The 20,764-nt window shown below is 40.2% G+C and overlaps 1 protein-coding gene across 1 annotated transcript; it reads left to right on the top strand.

Moving 5' to 3' along the window:
- The first annotated feature begins 10,698 nt into the window (after positions 1–10,698).
- LOC148203528 (uncharacterized) lies at positions 10,699–17,682 on the top strand. The gene is made up of 4 exons (XM_088107637.1): positions 10,699–11,910; positions 12,013–13,839; positions 14,146–16,285; positions 16,340–17,682. Exons 1-4 carry the CDS (start codon positions 10,699–10,701, stop codon positions 17,539–17,541), a joined length of 6,381 nt encoding a protein of 2,126 aa, XP_087963763.1. The 3' UTR covers positions 17,542–17,682.
- Positions 17,683–20,764: the final 3,082 nt, after the last annotated feature.

Below are 20,764 nucleotides of genomic sequence, written 5' to 3'. Positions count from 1 at the left end.
CACTTTGTAAGTAACGTTCGTTCTAGTCGTTCTTGTGATATATAGTTGTACTCGGTTTCTTTCTCAACCTGATAGTAACCCTCTCGGTCTTAATCTATTCTGGAACTGGAGACCTCTCTGTCTCGCTCCAAGTGTTCGTTCTCGTTCTGAGTTAGGATTTAACGTTCGGTATTTGGTGTCCTTAATAATCTTGGTACAAGGATGAAATTGAAATGATTGATAATGAAAGATGAAATTGAGATGATTGATAATGAAAGATGAAATTGAGATGATTGATAATGAAAGATGAAATTGAGATGATTGATAATGAAAGATGAAGAGAATATGATATGGATGAAATGTTTTGGATTATGGACGAGCGTTCCGGGGAGGAATGACTCATGAATGTATATTGGATTTGGTAAAGTATGAATGTGGGCATGCTAAGCTGGCGGTTCATCCTGATGTTCCGTGATTACTCGTCCTCACGTAGAGGAGGGTAAGTCATGTGTGGGAACGACAGGAGGTCCTAGTCCTTATGGTTAATTTGGACAGATAGGACTAACCTCGGGTGGCAGCTGTTGAGGGTATCCTAGTTACTACATCACCCGGGTGCACGAACGTCGTAGCTACACAGATTTCATACAGTCCGGACTGTCAGTCTAGTATTAAGCTTTGCATGAACGAATGATGAATTATCTTGTTTGATTGATTGTGTGAAATATATGTTTATACATGAATTAAATTACATAAGCTTACCCTATTTCATGTCTTATCATGTATTCCCGTTCGTTCGTCTTTGTCATTACGATGATCACCCTGTGGGTGGGAGCAGAAGGAGAAGAGTTGCTGGAAGAAGCATTTGAAGACGCGTTGGAGGAAGATAACTTAGTAGAGGTAGAAGTTAAGACCGAGCAGTAGAACCGTTCGGTCAATAGTAGTCTGATAGTAAGGTGACCGTTCGATCACCTTTTTCCCTTTGCTTTTGTTTTGACCGTTCGATATAGGCTTTTGTAAACCGTTCAGTCAGAATTACTTATGGCGTTCGGTTTTTAATTTTCTAGTCTTTTTGTAAGGTCGTTCGGCCTCAACCGTACGTCCTATCTTTTGTAAGAACTGAGCTGTAATATTATCATATGTGATCATTCTATTATATGGTTTTACACTGTATTTTTGGGATGGTACACCCTCCATGAATGGAGTGGAATACATTGTAAAATAAAAGTGAAAGGAGTGGTGGATGATTGCTTTTAGTGGAAGAGTCTAAGAGAATGAATGAGTTGTGATTTCTTCCTCCCTGGGTCTCTTTATATAGGATTAATTGGGCTTGGACTTTGAATATTCTATTGATAAGTGAAGTACCTGAAAAACACTAGAAGGGAGGGGGGAGGGGGTTGAATAGTGTTTATGGAAAACGTTTTCGCAACCCTCATGGTATAGCACATTGTAAAGCGAGTGAGATATTCTTTTAAAGGCTTAAACGCTTAACGTAAAATAAAAGCTTTATAAAGATCAGCGTGCTAATAAGAATAATTTCTACTGCAGCGTTTGTAAGAAATTCCTCTTAAAAGTAAAGGATCATTTAGTTTGGAAGTTCTTATATTTTCAAATAAAAAGCTCAACTGCAGGTTTTCTAAGAGGATCGTTTAGCAAAGAGAAGAGAGAATAATACAAGAGATTTTATACTAGTTCGCTCCAACTGAGCTATGTCCAGTCTTCTCCGTAGAGGGTTCCACTATAATCTTCACACGATTATAAATGAGTTTATATGTACCTTGTAAGCATGTAACGTTTAGCTTTGTCAAGTTTTCTTATATCTTTTAGTTAAGTCTTTTGGTTGTTTTAGTCGAAGGCCCTGTCTTGACTTGTTTTCATTTTTTGAGAGAAGTTAAATACCTGGTTCAAGTATCTTAAGCAATGAACATTTAACTCAGCTCTCTCGTACACTTTTAGACAAGACATCATGTAGTCAAGCGTCTGGTTGTTCTAGCCTAGATGTTTTTCTATTTCCTAGGGCCTAAGTGTTTTCCTATGACTTCTAAGTTTTGGGTTTCAGGTTCTAGTTTTGTTTGTTTGGGTTTTTGGATCTATGTTTTTATCCTAGGTTATTTCCTGATCTTTTAACCTGTTTCAATGTTATTTGATTAAACTTCAAAACATGAGATCGTTTGTTCGTATGGACCATTTTGTCTTTAACAATCTCTTTCTTTTTTATGTTTAACCAATACACATTTCAACGATGTATTCAATCTTTTAGTTCAGGTTTTTAAGTCTTTTAAGTCTTGTGTGTTTTATATTTTTTTGTTTATCTTTTCCATGCTGTTAGTGAAGACAATCAAAATAATATTATATCAACACAGATAAATAGATAAAGTTGTAAAGAAGATAAGGATAAACACAAAAACAGATAAAGCTGTAAATAAATAACATTTACAAAAATTTTATTAAAACAAAATACTCACAAATAGATTAAAAAATGTAAACACTGACTCCTAAGATGAACTCTAAGAATCTGGAGAAACTCCCCCAAATTCTATATTATCTTAATTTCTGGTGTACTATTTCTTCTCCTTTTTCTCCCCCTTATTTGATAAACATCAAAAGGGAGGAGGAAAAATGAAAGAGACATCATAGCCCAACAAGGTGAAGATGAGAAGGGGATGAGAGAAACAGAGGAAATGGCTAAGGTGAGAAGTGAGAATGAGAAGGAATAAAGAAGGAATGATGGTGGAACAGATGGAGGACAAGTTAGGTGGAAGAACTATGTGCATAAGGCAGGTAAGTTTTGAGAGTAGGAATAGGGAAGAAGGTTGGATTATCATGTATATCTTGTTCCGATGAACGGATGAGATGACTATGACAGTCAGGAGGTTTGAAAGAGGGAAATGGTTGCACCTGATTTCACCTATGAAAGCTTGTGCATCCAATATCCTAATGAGGACTTGCCATATGTTCTCAAGACTGGACTGATCCATTTGTTGCTCAAGTTTCATGGTCTTCCATGTGAATGTCCACATAAACATCTGAAGGAGTTCCATATTGTTTGTTCAAAGATAAAGCCTCATGATGTTCTAGAAGATCACATCTTCTTGAAGGCATTCCCACATTCTTTATAGGTCGTGGCAAAGGATTGGTTATACTACCTGGCGCCTAGATCCATGGGACGATCTCAAGAAGTTGTTTTTGGAGAAATTTTTCCCAGCATCCCGGACCACTGCGATAAAAAAGACATATCATGGATTAGACAGCTTGGTGGGGAAAGTGTGTATGAGTACTGGGAGAGATTCAAGAAACTTTGTGCAAGCTACCGACACCACCAGATTTCTGAGCAACTCCTTATGCAGTATTTTTATCAAGGTTTGAACAACATGGAGAGGAGTATGATTGATGCTGTCAGTGGTGGAGCGCTTGGAGATATGACGCCTACTGAAGCCAGGAATTTGATTGATAAGATGGCTTCCAACTCCCAGCAGTTTAGTGCCAAAAATGATGCCATTGTGGTGAGGGGAGTTCATGATGTTGCTACACATTCATCATCTGTTGATAAGAAATTTGAGGGCAAGCTTGATGCTCTTGTGAGTTTGGTGACATAGATGGCTAGCAATCAGAGACCAACACCTCCATATGCATCTGTTGCACGGCTATGTGCTATATGTCCTTCCAATGATCACTATACAAATGTATTTCCTTCTTTGCAGCTGTCAACACTCAATTTTGTCCGGGTTGTAAAAAATTCTTTTTTTTATTGGTTATTTATTATTTTCCTTTTTATTATTTTACCTTTTTGTTTTATTCTATTTTTATGTATTTAGATTTTTTGTTTTTAATTTAATTTCTATTTTTCTTATCTTCAATTTTGTTTTAATAGAATTAATAATTAAAAAATTAAAAAAATAAAATTAAAACTGAAAACAATTAAAAAATAAAATAAAATTGAAATAAAAAATAAAAAATAGAAAAAATGAAAAAAGGTGGGAATGGGCGTATGGGAAACATGTCTGGAAGGAGGGGGACAAGGTGGTTACAAAGAATTTTTTTTTCGAAGATTTTAGAGCAGGATTTTGGTTGGGATCGGGAGGAAGAGAAAAGAGATTTTGGACACAGCTCCGGGCCATCATCTTGGATCATCCATTGCTGAGGAGTTTTTCACCATTTTTTTGGCATCTGAAAGAGAGACACAGGGCAGCCACTCAAGGAAGAAGAGTATTCATTGGAAGCTCAAGGAAGAAGAGTATTCATTGGAAGCAGGAGATTGACCATAGCGGGTGGATCTTCGAAAGGTAAGTAATGTTGCTTAGAGAGTTGTTTGTTTGCCCTTACATATATCTCTCTTGAAATTGCTATTTGCGTATGGTTTGAATACCTTCCACTGTACATGTTCATGGTTGCATCACCCTCCCCACGTCCACTTCTATGGTCTTATTTTTCAATGTCAAGCAAGCTCAAAACGAGGTAGGTTCCATAAGATGTGCCCCCAAGCCTCTGTTCATCTCCAATCATCAATACTGAAATTGAAATAAAAAACACAAAACACACAACAGAAAAATCATGTAACAGAAACAATGGAACAGTGTCTTCATCCTCATTGAACCATTCCATTCTCCACTGGAACCGCTATCCCAACTACATCATCAATTTGCGTTTCCGACACCCTCCACCGAGAACTTCCTCAGTGTGTCACCCCCCACCTGCAGTCAACCAAATTCAGAAACAGAAACAAAAACAAAACCATTCTTCTCTTCCCCTTTCATGGAACCCTTCAACGCTTATGTTCATCTCCAATCCCCAGCAAAATTGAATCCTCAAGCACCAAATACCACCTCTCCAAACACACGCATAAAGTCGAGCTTCTAATTGTTTTTTTTTCATCTCCACGCCTTCGTCTTCTTCCTCACCAAACAACACTCCCGCACATAACAACCCATCATACAATCAAGGAAATAAATGACAGAAAGAGGGAGATATCGGAGGGTGGCGCACGCCGGCAACGGTGGTAGGGGAGTCACAACGGCACCGGCGCGAGTAGGGGCAAATCGCGGAGGCATCGGTGGCGGTTGGCTCTGCTCGTAGTGGTGAGGTTTCGTCGTAGAGCAGCAACGTTTCTTCCCTCTCGCGCGAAGAAGAAGAAGAGAGGCGAGAACCTGAAGTTGTGGTTGGCGGCGACGGGTATCATTTGCGGCGGCGAGGGCGAGTCCAAACTCGCGCGCGACAAGCGGTGGAAGAGGGAGGGCTTTCACCTCGACCAGGGACGGTTCCGGTGACGAACGCCGTCACGGGCGACACCATGGACCGTGGCTGGCGGCTACCGGTGGTGTGAAGGTTGAGTGGTGATCGTCGTGTGGCGGAGGTGAAGGTCCACGGTCTGTTTGTTGAGAGGAGGAGGAAAGGGGACCTCTCGGATGCTGATGGGGTGTGGCGAAATGGGGGAATTCAACCAAACCCCTAATGGGATTAGGGTTTCTGGATAGAGAGGCTTTGGGCCCAGCAGGACCGATTCTTCTTCATGTCGACGCGCATTTCTCATTCACACCCCCCCCTGTTTGGGTTGAAGCCCATTCCGTTTCTGCAAACCAAAGGAGCCTCAATTCCGTTCTGCAGACCCTGTTTTCTCACCCGCGCACCCCATACCATCCTCGGGCCAGTGCTGGGCTTGGCCCAAGTAAACAAAAAAATTCCTTTCTACTTCGCGCAGCTCCTGTTCTCACTTCCACACCCCTTTTAGCTTGGGTTTAGGCCCAATCTTTTTATAAAAGAAAAATGGTTTGGGCACCCCATTTTCTCATTTAGACACTCCCATCTTTTATTTAAACACCATTTTTTTATTTATTTTATTTCATCATTAAGCTTTCCATATTATCTTTATTTTTACCCTTTATTTATATTTAGTAACTCCCCTACTTTCTATTTTTCTATCATTATCTACTTTTAATTAATTAAAAATGAAATAAAAATATTTTGAAAAGGTTTAAGCACACGTGCGACCGCTCGCCTAGGCCTTGTGCTGAAAATCTTTTCCCTTTCTTTTACAAAAGTTAAAAATCAAATAAAAATATTTTGAAAAGGTTTAAGCACACGTGCGACCGCTCGCGTAGGCCTTGTGCTGAAATTTTTTTCCTTTCTTTTACAAAAGTTAAAAATCAAATAAAAATATTTTGAAAAAGGTTTTAAGCACACGTGCGACCGCTCGCGTAGGCCTTGTGCTAAAAACCTTTTCTTCTTTTCTTAAATAAAATTTCAAAAATACATTTTAAAGGTTTAAGCACACGTGTGACCGCTCGCGTCGTCCTTGTGCTAAAAACCTCTTCTTCTTTTCTTAAATAAAATTTCAAAAATACGTTTTAAAGGTTTAAGCACACGTGTGACCGCTCGCGTCGTCCTTGTGTTAAAAACCTCTTCTTCTTCCTTAAATAAATTTACAAAAATATGTTTTAAAGGTTTAAGCACACGTGTGACCGCTCGCGTCGTCCTTGTGCTAAAAACCTTTTTCTTCTTCCTTAAATAAATTTACATAAAAAATACATTTTAAAGGTTTAAGCACACGTGTGACCGCTCGCGTCGTCCTTGTGCTAAAAACCTTTTTCTTCTTTTCTTAAATAAAATTTCAAAAATACGTTTAAAGGTTGAACACTCGTGTGGTCGTTCGCATCGTCCTAGTGTTCAATACTTTTCTCTCTTATTTACGTAATATTAAACGAGGGTATGAGTGCTCGTGCGATCGTCCGCATCAGCCTAGCACTCATTGCTCTCAAGTCTTCCTAAATAAGCAGATAACAGTATGAGTGCTCGTGTGATCGTTCGCATCGTCCTAGTGCTTAATATCGTTATCTCTCTTTTCAAAAATAATTAAAAGTATTTAAATATCATTTTAAAGGTATGAGTACTCGTGCGACCGTTCGCGTCAGCCTAGTACTCATTACCTTCTCGAAAATATTAAAAACATAAAAATCTCCAAAAATTAAAAACATATGCTTTTCCAAACAACAAACAATCTTTTAGCTAGAACTACGTAACCCTGATTTCTCATTTTGAATGAGAATACGTAGGAGCAAGGTCAATCCTTGTCGGGCCCAAAAAACTAAAAAATATATTTTGTTTATTTAGAATTTTATTTTAGGGGATAATTAAACACTTTGAAAAACCACATCATATTCGTGCATTTAGTTAAAGGTACTGCCTTAGGGCAGGCATTGTGGGGTGCTAACACCTTCCCCACGCGTAACCGACTCCCGAACCCAATCTTTGGTTTTCGTGGACCGTGCTTTATCGTTTTGAGGTTTTTCCATAGTTTTCCAAAATAAACTATGGTGGCGACTCCAAATCTCTTTTCAAAACCCGTTTCTTATTTGGATCGTCGTCCCGTCGCGATTCCGGTTGCGACAGATGGCGACTCCACTGGGGACTTTAGAGAGTCGAGCCATTTAATTAGATGCACGAATTTGGTGTGGTTTTGCTTTGTGTTTTTCTTTCCCTTTTCTCTATCTATGTATGATATTTGGAATAACTGCAATAACTGTGGAATATTGAACCCTAGGGTAGACAATATGTTTATATCTGCCTGGGAATTTTTCTGGTTGTTTTGCAGGTGAGGGTTTGGGTGTGCATAATTTCCTCCCTTCACACACACACTTTTGGCATATCATGAGTGGGGCCCTATACCCGGGTCTGAGCGTAGCTTAGAATTAGAGGAGTTGTGTAGCGGTGTCACTCTGGGATGTACTTCCTGTTTGGCTATCGTGAGAACTCCAGCTAGAGTCTGTTCTCTTCATATGTGTTTTCACACCTAGTTGATTACTCGACTGTTGTGGAAATGCTATGAAGGGGGCCATAGCTCTAGTGACCTTTGACCTTTAGGTTCAGGGAACCATCCTTGTGAGATTGCATATACTTGACCTTGAACTCAGAGCAGTGAACCTTTGTTAGGGCACGATGGGAGGATTATGTACTTCTGTAACCCTCACGCTGTTCATTTTTTATGATATTACATGTCATACCATGCATTCGTCATGTTGTTTATTATCATGCATCATATTCATACATCATTTAGTAACGTGTTAAAAGGAAATCACAGGTACCTACTTGACTTCATACGAGATGGATGTTAACACAAGATCCGATGCTACACGGCACACCGACTCTTCCGATTTAAGAAAGAAGTATAGTCTAAGGACCCATGTTGGAAATTTGACTGAGCTGATAAACTTGGGCAAAAGGCTTAAGACTATAAAGAGAGAAACCTTTCAGAGAAGATATGGAAATTTGTTGAATTTAATGGAGGTTGAAGTACAAATACCCGCTATCACAGCCTTGGCACAATATTATGATTCTCCGCTTCGATGTTTCACATTTCAAGACTTTCAGTTGGCGCCAACCATAGAAGAGTTTGAGTATATCTTGGGTTTGCCACTGGAGGGTACCACTCCCTATCAACATTTAGAGCATCATGCCTCTATACCCACCATTGCTGCCATCATGAAATTACATCCCAAGGAGCTTGAAAACAGGATGATGATGAGGAATCAAGTGCATGGGTTATCACAGGGATATCTAGAGCAGTATTTACATCATCTGGCTGATAAAGAAGATTGGGAAACTTTCATGGATGTATTAGCCCTCACCATATATGGCATTGTCTTGTTTCCCAAAATAGAAGAATTTGTGGATTACACCGCGATGGACGTCTTCGTGGCGAGTAAAACCAGGTCAGAGAATCCTGTAACAGCAGTTCTTGCGGATGTTTATGGGACTTTGAGTTTTTGCCATGAGAGAAAGGGAAAGAAGATTCTTTGTTGCTTACCGGCGTTGTATACATGGATGACAACTCGCGTGTTTAAGGAGATGGTCGACGTTAAGAGTCTATCGGAGACTTTGTCACACCAAGGGCTTAAAGGTAAAGGAGGAAACGATTGGGCCCGATTCCTTGCCGGCTTGAGCGAAAGAAGTATAAAATGGCGCCTTCCTTGGCTCGGAAATAAACTGGCTATCCAGCATTGTGGTAACTTTCCTAATGTACCTCTCATAGGTGCCCGGTACTGTATCAATTACAACCCTCTTTTGGTGCAAAGACAATTTGGGCATCCTATAAAAGGGGCACCTTCATCAGATTACCTTGCTACTCTATTCATTTATTACGAAGACGGGCATTTCATCGAATTGTTAAGAAAGGTTAAAAGCGCCTGGGAAAATGTTGTTCGAGTAGAGAAGGACTTGAGGGATGGAGTAGTGGATAGCAGTATTAGTTACCACACCTGGATTCTGGAGAGAGTGAAAGTAGTCAAGTTGCCTTTCAAGCCAATCAAGGATCAATCAGCTAGTGAAGGACCATCTCAAACCCCAGAAAGTGAAGAGGTGCAACAATTGAAGGCTGAGATGGAGAAATTGAAGGTGAGAAATGCTAGGTTGGAGAATGAATTACAAAGGGCGCGTAATGATCTTGTGGATATGAGAAATGATAATGAAGAAAAGTCGCGGGCTTATGAAAACCTTGTCAAAAGCCAGAAGGCTGAGAGGGATTACACATTTCGAGTGAAACAGGATCTAGCTGCCGCGAGTAAGGAATTATCCATGAGGGTAAATGAGAAGAAGGTGGCTTTAGAAGAGGGAAAGGAGTGGAAACACCTCTACGAAGAAGCCAAAAGAGATAAACGAGAAGCCCTAAAGAGATTAAGAGAAGCGCAGATTCAGATAGAAAAAGCGGGGCATGAGATGAAAGAGATGGCTATGTCGTTCGAGGCGGATATGAATAGGGAGCGTTGGAAGCTAACGGAAGCAGAGGAAGAACATCGAACTCTGATAAAACAAATGGAGGAATATATCGAGGAACAGGAGGAGCGATGGAGGTCGATAGATTTTGAAGAAAAGCATCAGGCCTTGATAAGGCGAATGGAAGAGCACATCGCCGAGCAAGAAATTGCTGTAAAGCACTGGAAGGAAAGATTCTCTCAGTTGGCTGCTTTGGCAAACAGGGCAATTGAAGACATCCCCAGGATGGTGTCGAATGCTGAAGCAAGCACTCATTTTTGTAACTCACCAGCGGAAATAGAATTGTTTATTAATCATTGTAAATGGTTGGTGGGAGAGATGAAATCTTTCATTGCCCGGGCACGGGATTGATGTACATCGGAATTATGTGTTTTGTTCCTTAGACTATGTAATGGATCAAATTTCCTTTAAATGAAAGATAAGGGATGTTTGTTGGTATCGGCTTGTGTTAATTTTCCATCAGTATTGTCATCGTTATCCTGTGATTTCCACTTATTACTAGCATGCATCATGTTTTCTTTCGTTTTGCATTTTTCATCGTTATCTAATTTAATTTAATAAAAAATAATAATCGGCAGTACAAGTGAGAAAACAACGGCAAATTTTCCACGACATCCGTACAGGACCAGAGCTAACTCGAAGGTCATGGAGAATTGGGAGCAGTCACACGAATCTATTAAGGCCGATGTCAGCCAGTTGAAGGATCAAATGGCCCAGATTTTGGCGGCTCTCGAGGCCCTGAAGACTACGGGAGGGGCGACGTCTGTGCAAGTTGAGGGAAGTGCTCAATATTACCCTCCGATGTTCAATGCTGGGAGCCAATCTGTTTCGTTCCCAATGTATGGATTACCCCCAGGTTATACCCCACCTGTGGGAGAATACACAGAAGGGGAGCAGACGTCATTCTCTTTCCCTACTACTGCTAACCTACCGCCAATCAGTACTCCGGGGCCTGTTGTAATGTCTGTACCTATGATAAATGAAGGGATGCATGCAAGCATGACTGATGGAATACGAGTAACCCCGGTGCCACCTGTGATTGCCGGAGAGGGTTTTTCTACCAGGGCTGCACCATATACTTCGTTTCAGGGGGTAACTAGTAATGTTGATGGGGCAAAGGATAAACTGGAGAGCTTAGAGGCAAGATTGAGAGCTGTGGAGGGGTATGAGAGTTATGGATTTGGGGATGTTTCTAGATTGAGTTTGGTTCCTGGCGTTAAAATACCACATAAGTTCAAGGCACCAGATTTTGAGAAGTATAAGGGAAATACATGTCCAAAGAGCCATCTGACCATGTTTTGCAGAAAGATGGCTGCATATGCTTATGATGAGCAGCTGCTCATCCATGTTTTTCAAGATAGTTTGGCTGGAGTGGCGTTAAACTGGTATACCCATTTGGAGCCTACTCGAATTCGTTGTTGGGCGGACTTGGCTGATGCATTCGTGAAACAGTACATATACAATACACATGTTGCGCCAGATCGTTTACAGCTGCAGAACATGTCGAAGAAAGACAACGAAAGTTTTAAGGAGTATGCTCAGCGGTGGAGGGAATTGGCTGCACAAGTTGAGCCACCTTTGTATGATAGGGAAATGGTGGCAATGTTTGTAAATACACTCCAACCACCATTTTATGAACATATGGTGGGAAATGTATCTTCAAATTTTGCCGATATCATCGTGATAGGTGAGCGGATAGAGATCGGGTTGAAGAATGGGAAGATTGCATATGGCTCGTCGGCGGGTGCAAACTCCAAAAAACCCAATTTCAACGCAGGGAAAAGAAAGGAGGGAGATGTGCATGCAACATCTGCAACCCCCGTGTGGAGAGGTCAAGCTCCCACCCATAACTATCGACCATACTGGGGTCAACATCCACATGCAGCTAACGCGTCATTTGGTCATCAAATTAGGCCCCAACAACAACCGAGATACTATCAACCACAATACATCCCGACGAATAATTGGAGGGGAGGGGCAAATGTAGTTTCCAATATGAATGTGGGTCCAAATGCTTATCCAAGAAGGAACCAGGAAAGAAATTATGTTAACTTTACTCCAATTCCTACAACTTATACGGAATTATTGCCTCAGCTTATTAAACAAGGGCTAGTTGTCGTTTGTCCCCTGAAGCCTTTGCAGCCTCCGTACCCAAGAGGCTATGATGCAGAGGCAAAGTGTAGTTATCATGGAGGGGCCGCTGGTCATTCCACTGAGAGGTGTCTGGCTTTCAAGCATAAAGTGCAGACTCTAATTGATTCTGGGTGGTTAAAGTTCCAAGAGGATAAGCCTAGTGTCGAGGCCAATCCTTTATCTGGGCATGGAAGTGCTTCGACGAATGCTGTCGAAGTGAAAGAACATGAGCTGGTGAGAAATGTGAAAGAAGTTAAGAGCTCTAGGAGGTTTATCTTGGAGGCATTGCTGAAAGTGGGTATCTTGAAGGGTGATTATGATGAGAGTATGGCATGCGCGCTCCACCCAGAGGCTGAGCACTCTATTGAGGAGTGTGTTGAATTTGAAGAAATTCTGCAAGACCTGCTAGATCGTGGTCTGATGCAGGTATGCTACAAGAGGGAAGAGGGTGATGTATTTGCACAAACTGGTGATGAATCCGGCATGATTGTACCAGAACCATTGGTGATCCGTTTCACTAAGACTACCTCTATTCCACCAACTCAAGGAAGGTCGCCTGTGGTTATCCATGTACCAGCCCCTTTTCCTTACAAGAACGAAAAAGCCGTCCCATGGAGATATGGGACGTATGCGTCAGGCGAAACGCAAAGCGTTGACCCTGTCGTCAAAAACATATCAGGGATAGGGGGAATGACTAGGAGTGGTCGAATTTTCACATCACCTGAGTTGGCACGAGAAAGGGTTAATGATAATGAAGCAACGATAGCCGCGAAAGCAAAAGAATTCTTAAAGGGGAAGGGGGCACAGACAGAGGAAATCCCCGACAAGGAAGAGAAGAGAGAGGTTTCTGAAGAGGAGGCTTGTGAATTTTTAAAATTCATACAACAAAGCGAATATAAGGTGGTGGAACAGTTAAACCGTATGCCTGCTCGCATATCCTTGTTAGACTTGCTCATGCATTCGGCATCACACAGAAAGTTGCTAATGAAGATACTCAGTGAGGCTCACGTGGAGCAAGGTATTTCATTGAATAAATTCGAGGGTATTGTTGGCAATATTGTTGCTAATAATTATCTCACCTTTACGGATGAAGAGATACCTGCTGAAGGAAGAGGGCATAACAAGGCTCTTCACGTCTCTGTGAAATGCCTGGACCATGTTATTGCGCGCGTTTTAGTGGACAATGGGTCCTCCTTGAATGTCATGCCGAAAGCAACTCTGGAAAAGCTACCTTGCGAAGGAATGCATATGAGGCCGAGTTCAATGATTGTGAGGGCGTTTGATGGCAGTAAAAGAGAAGTGATGGGAGAAGTGGATTTACCAATGCAAGTTGGCCCATGCGTTTTTCAAATAACATTCCAGGTTATGGATATCCTGCCAGCTTATAGTTGTCTGTTGGGACGCCCATGGATTCATTCGGCGGGAGTTGTGCCTTCTACACTACACCAGAAGTTGAAGTATGTGATAGGAGATAAGCTGGTGATAGTATCAGGAGAAGAGGATCTTTTGGTGAGTGGACCATCATCCACGCGCTACATCGAGGCGGCTGAAGAAGCTCTCGAGACAGCCTTCCAATCATTGGAAATTGTGGGAAATGCTTGTGTGGAACCGTTTCCAGTAAATCCTCGCCTATCATGTGCTTCTATTATGATGGCCAAGATTATGCTAAGAGAGGGCTATATATATGGGGAAGGTTTGGGCAAATATCGGCAGGGGCGAGCATTCCCTCTGGAGATCGTTGAAAATAAGAACAGATATGGCTTGGGGTACAAACCTACCAAGGAAGACAGGAAAAGGATGATTGAAGAAAGAAAAGAGCGCAGTTTGGCACGTGCAGAAAGACGAGGGCCCAAAGAGAGCAAAATTCACATTGTTGACATCAAGGAAAGCTTCCGCAGTGCTGGGTGGATCAATGCTGACCAAATAGCAGCTGTGGAGGATGAAGAAGGGCCTCAAAGTTTGAGCTTTGTGTGGGCTTGCTCCCCTGATACTCAACTCAACAATTGGGAAACACTTGATTTACCTGTGATGCTTAATGTGAACAAAATGTAATAGTTTTAATTAAGCTCATAGTTTCGATTGGGGCTTTAGAACTGAAGTTTTGTGGATTGATTCTTTTTTACTTTTCACTCAGCGTGATAATAAAGTTGCATTTCATCATCATTTGGCATTTTTCTTTGTTTACCTTATTTATTTATACTTTTTCATAAATTTAAATGATGCAGATGTGACAATGATTGTTTTGAAAATAATGATATCAATGTTCCTAATTTTGAGCACCCTATCAATAATACGGAAGATGATTTCGAAGATGATGTGGAACCCTCTCCGGAATTATTGAGATTAGTGGAACAAGAGTCTAAGGAGATAAAACCCCATCAGGAGGAGATTGAAATACTTAACTTGGGAGAGAAGGATGAGATAAAGGAGGTGAAAATCGGTACTAGTATGAAAACGGAGGTGAGGGAAAGATTGCGTGTCCTGTTGAAGGAGTTTAAAGATGTATTCGCATGGTCTTACAATGACATGCCGGGTCTAGATACCGATATTGTGCAGCATAGACTCCCGCTCAAGCCAGAATGCCCTCCAGTCAAGCAAAAATTGAGAAGAATGAAGCCGGAAATGTCCCTAAAAATTAAAGAAGAAGTCCAAAAGCAATTTGACGCAGGATTTTTGGCCGTGGCAAGATACCCACAATGGGTAGCGAATGTTGTACCAGTGCCTAAGAAGGATGGGAAGGTTCGAATGTGTGTTGACTATCGTGATTTAAATCGTGCAAGTCCGAAAGATAATTTCCCGTTACCACACATCGATACTCTGGTTGATAATACGGCCAAATTTTCGTTGTTTTCGTTCATGGATGGATTCTCGGGATATAATCAAATTAAAATGGCACCGGAAGATATGGAAAAAACGACCTTTATCACGTTATGGGGAACATTCTGTTATAAGGTGATGTCTTTCGGACTCAAGAATGCTGGGGCAACATACCAAAGGGCAATGGTGACACTCTTTCATGATATGATGCATAAGGAAATTGAAGTTTATGTGGATGACATGATTGCAAAGTCTGAATCAGAAGAGGAGCATATTTTCAATTTAAAGAAATTATTTGAGAGACTGAGAAAGTATAAACTCAGATTAAATCCTGCCAAATGCACGTTTGGAGTAAAGTCTGGAAAATTGTTGGGCTTTATTGTCAGTCAAAGAGGGATAGAAGTTGATCCGGACAAAGTAAGAGCGATAACGGAAATGCCTGCGCCCAGAACAGAAAAGGAGGTTCGAGGTTTTTTGGGAAGATTGAACTACATTGCTAGGTTCATCTCCCAATTAACTGATACTTGTGAACCAATGTTCAAGTTACTACGGAAAAACCAGGCAGTAGTCTGGAATGAAGATTGTCAAGTTGCTTTTGAAAAGGTCAAACAATACCTGCAAGACCCTCCTGTATTGCGTCCACCTATGCCAGGAAGGCCGCTCATTTTGTATTTGACCGTATTGGATAATTCCATGGGTTGTGTATTGGGTCAGCATGATGAAGATGGGAAAAGAGAGCATGCTATATATTACTTGAGCAAGAGATTCACAGATTGCGAACAACGATATTCGTCGTTAGAACGAACTTGTTGTGCACTGGCGTGGGCTACTCATCGTCTAAGACAATACATGTTGAGCCACTCTACTTGGTTGATATCTAAAATGGATCCTATCAAGTATATTTTTGAAAAGCCCGCTCTCACTGGAAGGATAGCTCGATGGCAGATGCTATTGTCAGAATACGACATTGTATATGTTACTCAGAAATCTATCAAGGGTAGCGCTTTAGCGGAATATTTAGCCCATCAACCCATTAGTGATTATCAGCCAATGCAACCTGAATTTCCTGATGAAGATATCATGGCTTTATTTGCTGAGAATAAAGAGGACAAAGATGAAAAAGCGTGGACGGTATTATTCGATGGGGCTTCGAATGTAATGGGGCATGGAATAGGGGCAGTGCTTATCTCTCCTAAGAATCAATACATTCCAATGACGGCAAGGTTGTGTTTTAATTGCACGAATAATATCGCAGAATATGAAGCCTGTGCCATGGGAATTCGAGCAGCTATAGAGTCTAAAGCAAAAATTCTGGATGTATATGGAGATTCAGCTTTGGTTATTCATCAATTGAGGGGAGAATGGGAGACTAGGGATACTAAATTAATTCCATACCAAGCTTACATCAGGGGATTAATTGAGTATTTCGATTCCATCACGTTTAATCATATACCGAGAGAAGATAATCAATTAGCAGACGCATTGGCTACCTTGTCATCGATGTTTGAAGTTGATCAAGATGCAGAATTGCCAATGATTGAAATGAAGAGTCATGCAAAGCCAGTGTATTGTCATTTCATCGAAGAGGAGGTAGATGGTAAACCTTGGTACTTTGATATCAAGCATTATCTTAGGACCCGAGAATATCCAGAGAAGGCATCAGAAAACGACAAAAGGGCGTTAAGGAGGTTGGTTGGCAGTTTCATTTTGAGTGGGGATATTCTATATAAGAGGAATCATGACATGGTTCTCCTTAGATGCGTAGATGCAAAAGAAGCCGACCTGATACTAAAAGAAGTACACGAGGGTACATTTGGCACGCACATGAATGGGCACTCAATGGCCAGGAAGATACTGAGAGCGGGGTATTTTTGGCTGACTATGGAAAATGATTGCTGTACACATGTGAGAAAGTGTGAGAAATGCCAGGTATACGCAAGTAATATCAATGTTCCACCCACGACCTTGAACGTGTTGTCTGCACCATGGCCCTTTTCGATGTGGGGAATAGATGTCATCGGAGCTATAGAGCCAAAGGCGTCAAATGGACACCGTTTCATATTAGTCGCAATCGACTACTTCACCAAGTGGGTCGAGGCTGCTTCTTATGCTAATGTGACTAGAAAGGTGGTGACCAAGTTCATAAAAAGGGAGTTGATTTGCAGATACGGACTCCCTAACAGGATCATCACTGATAATGCCACTAACTTGAACAACCAGATGATGACAGAGTTATGTGAGGAGTTCAAGATTCATCATCTTAATTCTTCTCCTTATCGTCCAAAGATGAATGGGGCAGTAGAGGCTGCTAACAAAAATATCAAGAAGATTGTGCAGAAAATGGTGGTCACGTATAAGGATTGGCATGAAATGCTTCCTTTTGCTTTACATGGTTATCGCACTTCGGTACGAACATCGACTGGGGCAACGCCTTTCTCGCTTGTATATGGAATGGAGGCAGTACTTCCGTTTGAAGTGGAAATTCCGTCCTTACGAGTTTTAATGGAAACCCAATTAGAAGAGGCGGAGTGGGTTCAAGCTCGTTTCGACCAGCTCAATCTCATTGATGAAAAGAGACTAACAGCAGTATGCCATGGACAATTGTATCAAAGAAGAATGAAGAAGGCATTTGACAAAAAGGTACATCCAAGAGAATTGCATGAAGGTGAGCTGGTGTTGAAGAAGATCCTACCTATACAAAAGGATCATAGAGGCAAATGGACTCCAAATTATGAAGGGCCATTTGTAGTGAAGAAAGCATTTTCTGGTGGGGCACTAATTCTCACGAGAATGGACGGAGAGGAGTTACCATTGCCAGTTAATTCTGATGCAGTAAAAAAGTTTTACGCATGATGATTCCGTGATAGTGGTTGCTGTTAAAGGGATGTTGATGTTATCTTCAACGCTTATTGTACTCTGTGTTTTATTCAATAAATAAATTTCACATGATTTCATTCATATTTTGGTTGTTTGCATTCCATCTGAAATATTGCATGTCACGCTGAGCTGTTAAGTAGTCAAGTGAAAATGAAAATGAAAATAAGTAAACGCGCGTTGATAAAAGCATCACAGGTATATCAGGTTGGCGAGCTCGGTCCTGGAGGATGTCGGAAAGGAAAAACGAAAAAAAAGAGTTACATGTTGAGTTTGTTGTTAATAAAGTTGTCAAAGACATAGTATGTTCGAAAACAGTTTTGAAAAATACCGTTGGTGAATACTTCCCTGATTCAAGGTTTTGGGTGTAACCGGTGTCTTTTCTTGATAAAGCATCTGCATTCACATTACTTGAACCCTAACTTTTTCGTTTCTCACAAGACGAAGGATTTCGCCATATGCCTAATATTGGGGCAGTTTTCATCATGTTACATATCACCGATAATCCGTTGATTAGGGAGATATATAATAAAAAAAAAAAAAAAGAGGATAAAACAAAGAAAAAATGAAGTTGATGTGTTAGGCACTACATAGTTTCGTTTCAGGTTTAAATTCAAGAGAAAGTCAGACAAACAAGATTAGGAGTGACGTGTGGCCATTTTTCATTATCCAATCGTCAAAAACAGTTCATCCAATTGCACCCCTTTTGAGCCGAAATTCATAATTGTTTTCATCACCCTAGACAAGAATCATTAGCATGTCGACGTCAATTTGAAAGGGTACATCACAAGCATCCAAAGTTGAGAAAAAATGAATGAAAGGGGAAATATCATAAAAGACCACAACAGGGGCAACGAAAAGAATGATCCAAAGGGAAAGAAAGAAAAAACAACAATAAATATGCTTGAAATTCAAATCCCTAAAGACAATTGACTGGGCACCTTGCAAATGATTCGTGTTTAAAGACTTTAACCATCAAACACTTATTTGGGCCTTTGTTATCCTTTCTTTCAAAACCCTTTTACCTTTAACCACGGTACAAGCCCTTAAAAGTCCACGCTGACTGAAGACTGTTGGTCCTAATCTTTCTCACGAATTTAACTTTGAAACAAAATGATGTGGTGAACGACACAATTCAGTGTTAAAAAAAAAAAAAAAAAAAAAAAAAAAAAAAAAAAAAAAAAAAAAAAAAAAAAAAAAAAAGGGAAAAAGAGGTCTCCCTGTCAATCGAAGATCATCCAATTTGGGGGAATCCTTCATACCCAAATCTTTTCACTTTTCCATTGTGTAAGATTGGGGCAGTATGGGAGCACAACATGTTAATAGCACTTTTCCCCAAAGGAGGGACACACATACGTTAATCATTATTCATTTGCTTCTCATAACCATTCTTCCACATTCTACAGGGTTCAATTTAATTTGGATTGCAAAAAGCGATAAAAAGAATTTTAACTCAGGGTTACACTTTCTTCCTGCTCATCAAAGGGTTCTATACCTATCAACGTTGTTTTTAGGAATGCGTTTTGAACGTACATTGTGTTTGATGACAATGTTAACAATGGATTCCAAGCATGGAATTTTCAAAAAAAAAAAAAAAAAAAAAAAAAAAAAAAAAAAAAAAAAAAAAAAATGATGAAAAGCGAGATTAAAAGAAAAGACCAAAATGAAGGTCTCATGTGTTCATGCATCCATGCATCATCATGACATAACATCATCTTAGAGGAAGCGAGGAAAATTGTTTGCAAAATCTTCATGTTTGACTCGGCATTTATCAACTTTTCAAAGTTACAAATCCAGGTTTTAATTTTCTGTTATCGACCCTCTGCATGGCAATGGTCGGATTTAAATTTCTGTTCTGTGAGTTTGGCCCTCTGCGAGGCAATGGTCAAATCCAGGTTTTAATTTTCTGTTATCGACCCTCTGCATGGCAATGGTCGGATTTAAATTTCTGTTCTGTGAGTTTGGCCCTCTGCGAGGCAATGGTCAAATCCAGGTTTTAATTTTCTGTTATCGACCCTCTGCATGGCAATGGTCGGATTTAAATTTCTGTTCTGTGAGTTTGGCCCTCTGCGAGGCAATGGTCAAATCCAGGTTTTAATTTTCTGATATCGACCCTCTGCATGGCAATGGTCGGCTTTAAATTTCTGTTCTGTGAGTTTGGCCCTCTGCGAGGCAATGGTCAAATCCAGGTTTTAGTTTTCTGTTATCGACCCTCTGCGAGGCAATGGTCAAATCCAGATTTTAATTTTCTGGTATCGACCCTCTGCGTGGCAATGGTCGGATTTAAATTTTTGTTCTGTGAGTTTGGCCCTCTGCGAGGCAATGGTCAAATCCAGGTTTTAGTTTTTGTTACGGATACTCTACTTGACATTGGTCGTTTGGTATCGTGATTTGAATTATTTTGTTCGTTTTCTGTCATGATTGAAACCCGAACAAAATTTGTGTTTTTATCTTTACTTAGCTTTACTTAAATAATACGAAAAGATTAAATTTTCATATTATTTAGTAATATCTAAGTAAAGAGGGGCAGCTGTCAACACTCAATTTTGTCCGGGTTGTAAAAAATTCTTTTTTTTATTGGTTATTTATTATTTTCCTTTTTATTATTTTACCTTTTTGTTTTATTCTATTTTTATGTATTTAGATTTTTTGTTTTTAATTTAATTTCTATTTTTCTTATCTTCAATTTTGTTTTAATAGAATTAATAATTAAAAAATTAAAAAAATAAAATTAAAACTGAAAACAATTAAAAAATAAAATAAAATTGAAATAAAAAATAAAAAATAGAAAAAATGAAAAAAGGTGGGAATGGGCGTATGGGAAACATGTCTGGAAGGAGGGGGACAAGGTGGTTACAAAGAATTTTTTTTTCGAAGATTTTAGAGCAGGATTTTGGTTGGGATCGGGAGGAAGAGAAAAGAGATTTTGGACACAGCTCCGGGCCATCATCTTGGATCATCCATTGCTGAGGAGTTTTTCACCATTTTTTTGGCATCTGAAAGAGAGACACAGGGCAGCCACTCAAGGAAGAAGAGTATTCATTGGAAGCTCAAGGAAGAAGAGTATTCATTGGAAGCAGGAGATTGACCATAGCGGGTGGATCTTCGAAAGGTAAGTAATGTTGCTTAGAGAGTTGTTTGTTTGCCCTTACATATATCTCTCTTGAAATTGCTATTTGCGTATGGTTTGAATACCTTCCAC

The sequence above is a fragment of the Vigna umbellata genome, chromosome 2 (assembly GCF_029865625.1).
Source record: "Vigna umbellata cultivar VRB3 chromosome 2, Vumbellata_1.0, whole genome shotgun sequence".
Classification (NCBI taxonomy): Eukaryota; Viridiplantae; Streptophyta; class Magnoliopsida; order Fabales; family Fabaceae; genus Vigna; species Vigna umbellata.
Note: the sequence above shows the minus strand (reverse complement) of the source record. Positions and strands in the feature narration are given on the sequence as shown.

Bases quoted from the DNA above. Each gene is read 5' to 3' on its own strand.
- LOC148203528 (XM_088107637.1), top strand. From the start codon at position 10,699: ATGTCTGTACCTATGATAAATGAAGGGATGCATGCAAGCATGACTGAT. The intron at 11,911-12,012 runs GCAAAGTGTAGT...GGGTGGTTAAAG, and splicing joins CAAGAGGCTATGATGCAGAG to TTCCAAGAGGATAAGCCTAG. The intron at 16,286-16,339 runs GTAAACCTTGGT...GAGAATATCCAG, and splicing joins CATCGAAGAGGAGGTAGATG to AGAAGGCATCAGAAAACGAC.